Genomic DNA, 11,876 nt, shown 5'->3' with positions numbered 1-11,876 from the left:
CTAATTTATCCAGAAGTTCTGCAGCCGCAATTTTTCTCTCACTCCCAACTTGGTGGTCAGCTGTATATTTAGCTCACCTTCCCTGGAAATGCTTTTCCAAATGTTTATTTTTTATTACAGAGCACAAATGCAGGCAATCCTTCTGCATTGTTAATGAAAACAAATGATTCACTCCATTCTTTGAATTCTCTTTTCTCATTAGCAATCTTCCTTTTTTTCCCTTTGGGATCCATGGTTCGAGACAAGCCTGCAGCTTTATTTGCCTGGCACCGCGCCACACTGGTTGCAAGTTATGAAATTATTGTTTAAATATATCATACAAATTTTAAAGCATTGTAAAACATAATTCCTTTTTATTTGACCTCCTGCACACAATATTAAAATAAACAAAAAAAAACGATTTTCATAAATTTATGAAAAAGCTCCAGGGAGCCGCAAGGGGGACGCTAAAGAGCCGCGGGTTGCCGACCCCTGACCTAAGCACATACAAAGTTAAAAACTGGATGGCTGCTTGATTTTTTTGAAAAAAAGATGTCAAGAGCCTATAATTATTTCTAACAATAGTTCATTTTGTAACCCTGTTTATATAGGACCAACATTTTAGCATTTTGTAGACAAAAAAAAATTACTAATTTGATGGATAATTGAACAGAGCAGAACAATTAAGAGCTAAATCTGCAAAGACTTGTGGAGGTAAAGCTAGGAAAGGGCTCACCGACTGATGTTATCCTGAAAACAATGGAAGATAAACAGGACCTTCCCCGAATCCTTGCACCAAACTGTGGTTTGGGGACTTTTTTTTTTCTTTGGTAATTTCTGCAGCTGCAGTCCTAACAAAAAACAAAAGCTTGCCATATCCAGATTCCTCCCACTGGTATAAATAAATAGATGAGCCATGAGGCTTAAAATCATAAAGTGAAAAAATAAAAAATACCAGATGTACTGTATCCAGCTGCCTTTTTAAAACGTGTTGGATTAGTTTGCCGTAAAATTAAGAACAAGTTTATTTAACAGGTAAGTCACAACTACAAGGTTAACACTCCTCACCTGGCCCTAAAACTCCCCACTGCTTCTCGTTTGTCTCATAAAACTGTTAAAGGAGTCCAATGAAAGGAGGATTTCTCTTTGTGGTTACACCACAATGAAACTGATCTAACTCTCTTAACCCTGGAGGGTTACACAATGACATGCAGAGCTGTTGACCAGCCTGTGGGGTGGTGGAGGGACCCATTATAGCGCATGGGGAAATAGCAAGTTGACTCAGAAATCGGCTGCATTTCAAGCCTGATTTTACAAGCTTGTCCATGTTTTACCGACACACCCTAGTCCTACTGAGGCCATATCTGCAGTTTACATTGTACAAGAATAAAAGTGTGTACAGACTGCTTTTTTTTTAGAATATGGTGACTTTTGTGTTGTTTTAATCTAATCATGCACAACTACAGCGATAGGCAGAGGGGAAACTGAGATGGGAAGCAGTAATGTGGCAAGGTGCGCGCTAGTCAGATAAAAAAAATAAAGAAACAACCTCCCAGTGTACTGGCCTTCAGTCCCAATCTGTTATTCCTTCAGCTGTACAGAATTAGAGTATTTACAAGCAGTGGTGGGTTAGAGCAACTGCACATTCCCTGAAGACGTACAAAACGAACAAACAATCCAGGCAAAACTACATTTCAACTCGTGTTGGGGTGGGAGGGAGTCTGTAGGGGGTTAAGAGTTGAATGCAGATTAAAAAGGCATTTTTTTTCTGTTAGCAAAAGCAATGAAGACGATGGCAGCCCACCTTGCCACAATGATCGGCCTCAGACGCTTGTGGAAGTAATCAGGAGTCATAACGCACTGTACAGGAGGTGCAGGTTTACTGTATGGATGCCAGGTACTAGACACACGTGTGATGGGGGGATAGAAGCAAAGCAACTAGAGGATCAGTAACATATTTCTCAGCTCATTTACTTCGGCTTAATACCAATGCTGCTTTTTGAATGACAATGCGCACGCTTTGAGTATCATCATGTCAGCCTGTTCCCATAGCTTATATTTTTGTTTAGAATATACTGATGTTGATCTTTATTTTATTACATATTTTATTCTTTTGCCTCTTTTTATATTCATTTTTCAATATTTTTATTTTATTTTGTCGGTCGAATACGTTGGGTTCTTCATCTTCGGAAGAACATGGGGTTGCGCAGGCAGGCGGATAGTCACCTGCAACACCCCAGGGGTCCGGCGGAGGTCTCCAGGCTGCTGTCAGTGTCTGAAGCCAGGGTCTGGTCTGTGGACATGGAGGAGATGTCGTTGATAGAGGAAGAGGGAGGGAGGCTCTCGCTGCTGTTCACGGCTGCACCTGTGCTACGGGAATCAACAGCAGCAGGAGGGTTAAAACGGAAGAAAGTCCCAAAGAGAGCAAAGAAGTAAAAATATAAAGGCAGAAGACTCAATTTGCAAGCACAGACAGACTGCACAGGGGGATGAATACAACATTATCTACAAGAGCTACAGCTCTGATCAGAAGATTACAGGCAGCCGTTGGGGACATGAATGTTAGATTTGTTTAATGATCCGTTTAAAGGGTATTTGTACCAGACTGAACAGGTAATACAACAAACAACATGGTTGATATTTAAAAAGAATAAGGAGCACAAGTTTGACTTTATTATGGAATTACACCTCCAGGGTTAAATATGCACATTTATTCTCACTAATAATTGGTTCGATGTACCAAAGCAAGTTCCAACTTAACCATCTACTTTTTTCTGCAATCAACAAAAAGCAAAGTTTTAGTAAAATTTGTTGATTTGTTGGGTTGAGTTTAGGGCTCAACAAAGCACTGTCAGAGGCTTAAGGTTGGACTTACTCATCCTTTCTAATAAAATGCTTTAATTTGTTTTTGCTCATTGTCTAACTTCCAATAGGTAAATTTAATATCACACCACTTGCTATGTGCCAAAAATAACCAAATACATTGGTTTTATAACTTCTAAGTTCCCAAATATCATGAGACCCAGTTATATAATTTTGCATCAGGTTAGGGATTTGAAATTTTATGTAGAAATACTTTGCAAATGTACCTGTTTCTGCTAATTCAGGCTAATCCCACTGAGCTTGTCAATAAATAAATAAACTAGCAAACTTACCCATGTTTTTAATCTTAGAAACTTCTAGGGAATATTCAAGTCATTTGACATACATTCATACTTATATTAATGACATTCAAGCAATCAGCCCTTTACTATGATCCCAGCGCTCTGGCTTTAGTTCTTTATAACTTAATAACAATGTACATGGATGGATGGATGGATGGATGGATGGATGGATGGATGGATGGATGGATGGATGGATGGATGGATAGATAGATAGATAGATAGATAGATAGATAGATAGATAGATAGATAGATAGATAGATAGATAGATAGATAGATAGATAGATAGATAGATAGATAGATAGATAGATAGATAGATAGATAGATAGATAGATAGATAGATAGATAGAGCATTGAAATAAACAACTAGAAGAGCGCACAAAAGCTTGTTGATTGCTGCTGCCTCTACAAATGGCTTTGATTCAATCTATTTATCTTATATTTTGGCCCTGTTTGGATTTGAGAACATTTAGAATACATCAAAAATTGTGCACCAACTTCTTGTTTTGTAGTTTTTTTTTGTAAGTTTTTGATGTTGTATTGTTATCCATAATTTCAGCCTGGACAAAGCATTGTTCAAACAAATCATCAAGTTACCAAACTATTATGACATTCATGTTAATGACTGTATCCAAACGTCTGACCAGAAGTGTACAGTGAGCGCGTGAAGAGAGGAGAGTGATTAAGGTTTGGGTTCTGTGGGTTTTCAATAAAAGACCATTAAAGGCTAAAAAACATTCAGCCTTCTACAGGCAGGAGTTGTTTTCTCCACATTCTGTATGATTTCTGTCTTCAGAGGCTTCATGAAACTCAGACTGTTGCAGCATCAGTCACATCGGTTCATTATGAAGTCATTTAAACAGTTTTCCAATTTTCTTTCATTGATGGGTTTTTTGTAGTTAGAATCAATCAGCAGCAACATTAACCAGACCTCATCAGAGGACTCTTTAATCCAACCTGCAGGCCTGTGATTTCCCCAGTAACAGAGATTTACTGTAGTACTGAAATTAAGAATAGCTTCTGAAAATAGGAACTGAGATCCTGTGGATGCAAGAGAATCATGTTGCATCTGCAGGTTTTCTTCTTATACAGTGATGGATGATATATATCAATAATTGTCATCACAGATTAATCATATGGAAGCAGTTGACTTAACTTTGTAACACAACACCAATCTGTATACTTTAGGAGGTAACTTTCCCAGGCAGGTGGAATAACATAACTTACAGTAAGTTTAATACAGCATTCCAGCTGCAAATTATCAATTTATAATATATGAAGGATGAATCTAATTTAAAGTGCAACAGTTTGTTGATGAAGGCCAACAAGGAAACATGCTCCATCATCTATCAATTTAAGCAAACATTTGGGGTTTTTTTCTTCCTGATCAGACTTTTCAAACAGGACTATGCTAGATGCATGTGGCTTATTGGCAGCAAAGAAATCTGTGAGCAATTACTTAACCAAATGTATCTATTCTGGAAATGTGGGTAAGGTTAAAGAAAATACATAGGTTAAAAAGAGACAAAAACATTTAGAAATGTGGCTTTAAAATAAAAAACTAACAGAAAGGAAGACAACATACCTAATGCCATGGAAACAATAGTAAACAGTGAGGGAGTAAGTTGACAAACAACACAGGACCTGGTATTGTTTATGGGAATAAATGTCCCACAATGTTGTCTTATATCCTTCAACAATAGAAAAAAGCTGCTACCTGATGATCTTCATCATAAATAAATCAATAAGCCTCCTTTCCGATGTTCTTCCTCCATGTTTACTAAATATAACTAACTACTCTAGAAAGTTGTTTATTCTTCTGAGCCCAGAGAACCACAGATTGTATGTCATTACTTTGAGTTTTGTTGTTAAACAACATGTCTAAACAGCTGACATCATTTTGGTGAAAGATTCCCTGGATAATATTTGACAGCAGCTGAACATTACGGTTACGTAAGTAAACTGCCAAAAGTGAAACAGACTCAATGTGCGTAAAAAATAAGACTTACAGTATCACTGCATTTGGTTGACACTAACTAGGCTATGTCGGCAACACAGGAGAAGTTAGAGGCCCACTGGAGTAACAATGCAGGTCTATCTGAATGCTACCAGAATGAAACATTATTGTAATTTGTTTGGTCAGCACTTGTCATTCAATACATTTACTGTAAAGTGCATTTAGTTGGTGTTAAAACAAAGAAAGTCAATTGAATTGAACTACTATGGGGAATTACAGGCAAACTGGGCTTGCAGAGGAAAGCGTTTAAGCAATTGTCTGTCAGAGATACAGTAAACTTCCTCCTCCTCACTGGCATCTGGGTCCTGGATAGATGTCAAAACCTCTTCAAAAAACTGAGTGAAACTTTGGTTGCCTTCTATTTAAAGTCTGTTTTGTGGTTGCCATGACTGTGATTTGACACAGGCAAACAATTATGCAGTTAGTCAAATTTGCAGGTGGGTGTTAGCTACATAAATGAGACCATCAGTGAGATGTTTGGCTGGGTGTATTTCTGTCATTTTCTATTCTAAATGCCAGTGACGCCAGGTCGGCTACAGTTGTGAGTCATAAATGAGATTAAGCACTTTAATGTGTGTGTTGTTCACCTTGATTTTAGGCATATAACATTTTGGCTGGTAAAAAAAACAAACAAAAATCTCTGTGGCAGGTGGATTTCACAAATACCTGTAACAGTGGATGGTTGCCAATACCAAACTTCAGGCCCTGCTCTCGAACAATAATGCAACCATGCTTGATTTCAAACATGGCCATTTTGCATGTAAAAATGATATGCCCTTTAAATACAGTCTTATAATTTGCCTACTTAGCTAATACTTTGCATAACATAAGCGCGCTGTTGTTCAATTAGTGGAAAAACAGAAATAAAATTAAAAAAAAAAAATGCTGAAAACGTAGAAGTGAAAGTTCATTTAGGTGTGATTCTGATTGGTGTCATGTTTCCACCAGGTCCTAACATATATGTTATGAAAACAAACTGGTTCACAGTATTACAGATATGAAATTGTCAACTTCTGACTGAGGCACCATATGTGCTCTCTCTCCCTCGACTCCCTGCTGCAGTGAAATACTGTCTGCAGCTCCTGCACTGCGTCTGATACGCTCAGCATCAGACATTACACAGCAGCCAATCTAATTACGAGATGCAGATGGGGAAAGGATGACACTGTAAACTAGTCAGGAATAAAGGTATAATGGTGCCGAGAGCAGAAAAGTATGTTACAATGCTTTTAAAGAGGTTTAAGTCTTGGTGAAATACTTTAATACTAATGACTGACATGGATTTGTTTTGCTTTCTTATAGTCAAAGGAAATGTATTTTCTTTGTCTTAATCACCCTTATCAACATACTGGTGTTAAGCTGATTCTCTCATTATATTTGCAGAGGATTGTGTCTGGTTTTCTTGTCCAAACACCTGACTCTTTACTGCCCCCATGTGGTGGCTTGTATAAAGAGCAGTCATTGTTATTCCATGAATATTTATGTATAAGTTTAGTATACTAGCTAGCAAGGTACACCACACAGCCCAAACCTTAAACATGACACATTATATACACAAATACAAGCATGCACATGTTTTTTATTTTATTTTTTTTTATAGGTTTTGCCATAATTTCTTTTTTTGTACCAGAAAGAAGGTTTACTAGTAGAAGATTTCCTTCTGTCTTCATTTACCAAATACTTTAAAAAAAACACACACAAGAGCCATTTAAAGAAAATAACAATAATAGAAAAAACACACTCAATCCGAGATGCAAGAGATGGAGACATATGGTCAACAACACAATGGGAATCTCTATATACAAGGGATAACTCCATTTAAGGTTATAGTAAATTCACTTACAGAGCGATTAGGCTTATGCACTGAGAGTACCTGAAGGTGAAGGCTGTCCCTTCACAACGCCATTCTTCGTTCTTTCCTCAAAGTTCATCACCTCTTTATAGATTAGCTCTGGCAATGTGCACAATCGAGGAGAAAAATCAGAAAAGCACACACTGGCACAAATTTACTTTGCATTATCTGTGTAAGTCGCTGCATAAACATGAAAAAAAGAGAGGGGGGTGATTTGTGCACTTTGAAACTGCAAAAAAGTTGGGATAAAAAAAGAAAACATTTCCTAATTAACATATGAGCTAACTAGAGCAAAATCATCAACTTTAACATTTAGCTTTTAGTGTTGGTGATATTAGATCATTTTACCTTTCCACTCATCTATAGAGTGTTCTCGTTCATCCAGCTGCTTGTCATAAATCTGAGGTGGAGGCTAAAGTCAAAGCAGAGGCAGTTTGTTAGCCTATGGAACCATGATTGTGGTTTAACTACACACACACACACACACCACCTACTCACCGCCTCCACCTCAGCTGGATCGTACCACACATTAATGTAGGGATGCTGTAAGGCCTCATCCACTGATATCCGCTTAGCAGGGTCGATGATCAGCATCTTAGACAGCAGGTCTCTGGCTTGGCTTGCTGAGGTGGGAAAAAAAAGCAAAAAGGTAAAAGCTGATTTCAAACTGAAGAGACAGTATCACAAGGCTTTTCAACCCGGAGAAGGAAATATGAAATAACCTCGGAGGAAAAAGAGGCACATTTAAACACAAAGTTATTCCCATCTTATAGAAACTAATTAGACCTGGAAGATACGACTTAAATATAAATTAATTTCAAAATGATAAATTAAACAATTAGTAAAATAAAACACACACACCAACAGCTTTAAACAGTTTACTTTATCCTACAAAACGTTCCTATTTTTGGATATTTCCTTCTTCTTTTTTAGAGTCAAAGGTGCTAGCAGCGATTCTGTGATGATATTACTCAGGAGATCCCTACAAAAACCAAGTGTGTATTTGAAGTTCCTCTCTAGAAAAAAAAACCTGTCAAAGTATAACAGGAGAAGAAGGCAAAGCTAGAGCAAATCCAAAGGCACACTTTCATCACAAATATCTTGGAAATTGAAAAAAATGTTTAAAAAAAAGGAAAGAAACTAGGACCCATCCATTCTTTTTTTTTATATAAGCAGGATGAACAATATTTACTTCAGTTTCTCAACATTTTGGAATAAATAATAATGAAAAATGGCAAATGCAAATAAACATCTACATATCCCTACATTTAGATATCTAGTTCTTCTGAATTTCTCTCTTTTTACAGCAAAAAGGATCTTTTTTAATATAGACTAATTGTATAAGTTGATGCCCTGGGGTATGTCTGAATGGAGTTTTAGGACTTGCAATGCAGTTTGTATTTCCAAGCATTTTGAATTAAGAGATGAAAGTCTAGTTAACAGGGATTCCTTCCTCCTACTGAGAAGGCTGCATTGAACTGATTTCTCACTTCCAGCAGCTCCACAGCAGCTATGGAGCAAAGAGGCAGAGAAGACGGATGTCAAAGAAGAGAAAGGATATCTTTTATTGTTTCCTACTCTCCTCCTGAGGTTCTTTCTCTATTGCATCACTGTCTGTCAGAATCTAACAAACCAAAGACAAAAAGCAAAGAACAGTAAGTGTTCTCCTTTTTATTCAACCTGCAGCCTTCCCACTGTGCCTCTTCGGGTGCGTTTCCTTTAATATTGTCACCTCAACACTAAGCAGCTGAAATACAATTCATAAGTGTTTAACAACTCAAGAGCTTAGAAGTAGGAACATAGGTACATATCTTGTGAAATGGGCGCTCCGTCTCCTCCTTTCTCAGGTGGGAGAGCAAAAGATGATGCAGAAGTTGATCATTTGTAGAAGTGAAGTCAAATGGGAGTTCAGAGCTCTTAGTTTTAATAAGGAAGCTAAAAGGTAAGGATTTTACCCATCTACCAGGGATAGAGAATTCTGGGATTGTTTTTTTTTTATGTGTTGAACAAAACTTCCTTTTTGTATTAAAAAAAAGTTGAATACTTCTTTGCATTCAGATTTTATGTTTTTCAATGCAGTAACTGATTAATTACAATGTGAAAAAAATAGTTTACAGATACATCTGTTGGGATATAATGTTTGGGTTTATCTGGAAATGTACCAGTAACTTTCTGCCTCTCGGCAAATCTCTAACCTCTAACCCAAAAAGTGCGGATGTTGCGGATGTTGTGTAAAATATAGAAACTTCAAAAAACACACCAGTATTAAAAAACAAAACAAAAAAACCCTCCTGCATTGTTTCACTGCTGCTTTTACCCAGAACACCTTTGCTGCCAAAGATGCATCATCTGAGTAGATGCCTTTTATTACTCCACATAATTACTCACCACATAATTATGTCAAAATAAATCAATAAAGGAAGGGATTATAAAGGCTTTCAGTCTGTTTCATTAAGAGGTGCCCCTTGAGCATTGTGCCATGTTTGAACATTGCCTCTCACCTTTGAGTTTGTTGTGCTCAGAGTCAGCAGGGAAAAGGCAGTCTGGGAATAGCTTGGGGAAGGTGAGGCCTGCGTACTTTGGCCGGTTCTCCACGTAGTTCCTCACCGTGGGCTGCAGCTTTTTCAAGAACTCCGGAGAGGGCGTGCCCAGCTGCTCTATCACCTTGTTCCACTGGTCAATGTCTGGCGTGGCAGGTCAAGGATAAAGGAAACACACCTGGAATATGTAGGATCATATCATCCAGAAATGTCATAGAAAGTTGTTGTTTTTTTTGTTTTTTGTTTTTATGATATGAGCTTCCTAAAACCCCATCTTTCGGAAGGAAATTTAGCAGCTTAGGTATGTAAAAGGAAACAAGAGAAAAAAATTCCTGTTGAAACACTTATCGGTCACACCTTGTATCAACACTCTTTCATTTTACCAACCGATATGTTGCTTCTTTCCATTCATGTTTGTAATGACCAAGGCACCCTACAGTAACAGTCCAGTCAAGCGCCAGCAGAATGGCCTGGGCGTGCTTTTTTTTTTACTGTGACTCCACCCTTTCACTGAATTACAGGGTCTGACCAGGAGATGATGCTTCTCTTTAGATCTTAATGTTCACAAATCATTACAAAAATAATATTTTAGTACAAAGATTGATGTTTAAAAAGAAATTGCAGAGGACCAGCCAAGGATCCATCAAGGAACTAGGGGACATTTTGAATGGCTACTACTGTAGATCTCTGCTACTTTGTTTTTAATAGCTGGAACTCTTTCTCCACCTCCTATGCTTTTTTATCTTTTCTTCTAGAGGTTGGAATCATCAAACAGCCTGGGGTGCTTTTTCCTCAGGGCATCACATCCACAATGTTGAAGATGCATCATACAGAGCATTCATACAGCAAACTATGAATCAGAGTGAGGTGGTCTCTGAGGGTGGAAGGATACGGTCACTTCCAGGGAACAGCACTGTCCCCCTTATCAGCTCTCCAAAGATGCAGCCCACTGACCACATGTCCACTGGTGTCACAAAACATATAAGTCATGCGTTCCTGACCGAGATGAAATAAATAATCCATTGAGGTTGTTAACCTATTCTTTTTGTTTTGATATTTTTCTTTACTTTCAGAGAGAGCGCTTCATGGTTTTCAGTAATAAAGAAAAAGAAATTGAAAGCTAAAAGCTGTCAGCAGTAGAGACTGATGATTGGCTGAGTGAGATGATGATGCTTACAGGCTCATTGACCTTTGCAGGCAATTTCAAAATCACATTAAAGAAAATCTAAATTGCAAACAGGATGCAGAGCATAAAATAATGAGTCATCGAGCATAAGTCATTGAGCTTCATACACGGTATGTCTGCCATTAAACAATCTACCTGTAAAAATAACCTTCAGATTCCTTTTAACATTCAATCTCCTGCTGCAATAATCTATCCTCAAATAACCACTAACCTTGTGGTCTATAGACCCATGACCTGCCAGAGTGGGGAGATTGCTGCTCTCAATCATCATCTCTTAAACAAAGGAAGGTGTCGACTCAAACTTCAATGATTTCGCTCTAAATGTGTTAAACATAAGGTACTGCATCACCGTCGCCTAAGAAGTTAAAGATTAACCAAAATTTAATCCAAGCACATAAAGATTTGCAGTAAAAAAAAAATGATGAGGGAAGAGGGTAGATATAAGATGACAGCAATTTCAGTAAAGTTGCTGAGCTCATTGCAGGGTTTTCTAACAGTCCAGGCCATTAATCTTCCAGGGGCTGCAGAGCCGTACTCCCACAGACACCTGGTGTCTCATCACTCACTTTTGGCCATTTAACTACTTTAAATTCCAAATTTAAATAAAAAAAAAAAGTGATCTGTTATTCTGTTTTCAAAATATCATACAAAAATAAGTGAATAAAGCTTTGCCTGCAGCACATCCGCATGTTTTGTGTGTGGAAATGTAAAATCCTTTAAAGGTTTGTTGACTGATTGGTTTTAATCTCAAACAGCTCTTTACAAAGAGGAAGACTGCATTCAAGTCCCTGCATGCTGCATCTTTGTAGAACAGTTCTTCTTTTGGCTGTATTCAATCAGATAGCTCTCTAAATGTTAGGAGCATATATTTTAGATAACGGTGTAGAGGTTACATATAGCCAAATGAACCATATCCACTTAATTGCATGAGCAATTGGTGGGTTTGATCTAAAAATGTGTGTGCCCAAAGGATAATAAGTGCAAAACTGGTTGGGAACACCATATTTAAATGAGGAAATTCTGTGAATCTGGTGGTTTAAGTTTGTTTGTAAAAGAGCGGGGACTATCTAAGCCATAGAGCTGGGTACTTTTGATGCCAGTGAAAAAAAAAAATTTTAAAGGAAATAATATTGATAATAAA

General features: G+C 37.6%; 1 protein-coding gene across 6 annotated transcripts in view; it reads right to left on the bottom strand.

Annotated features, from left to right (window-relative positions):
• Positions 1–211: 211 nt before the first annotated feature.
• Positions 212–11,876, bottom strand: part of mapk10 (mitogen-activated protein kinase 10) — a 40,431-nt gene continuing 28,766 nt past the window's right edge. For 2 of the 6 annotated variants that reach the window (XM_038274966.1, XM_038274965.1), the window contains exons 9-13: positions 9,511–9,693; positions 7,508–7,632; positions 7,358–7,421; positions 7,031–7,108; positions 2,202–2,344 (exon numbers count right to left, since the gene is read on the bottom strand). In XM_038274966.1, the coding sequence (XP_038130894.1) occupies positions 2,202–2,344; positions 7,031–7,108; positions 7,358–7,421; positions 7,508–7,632; positions 9,511–9,693 (593 nt within the window). Of the gene's footprint in view, positions 2,350–7,000; positions 7,109–7,357; positions 7,422–7,507; positions 7,633–9,510; positions 9,694–11,876 lie in introns of all 6 variants that reach the window. The other 4 variants (XM_038274964.1, XM_038274969.1, XM_038274968.1 and 1 more) reach the window with 4 other exon arrangements.

This window comes from Cyprinodon tularosa, unplaced genomic scaffold (assembly GCF_016077235.1).
Source record: "Cyprinodon tularosa strain WSP-4 unplaced genomic scaffold, ASM1607723v1 ctg94, whole genome shotgun sequence".
Taxonomy (NCBI): Eukaryota; Metazoa; Chordata; class Actinopteri; order Cyprinodontiformes; family Cyprinodontidae; genus Cyprinodon; species Cyprinodon tularosa.
Note: the sequence above shows the minus strand (reverse complement) of the source record. Positions and strands in the feature narration are given on the sequence as shown.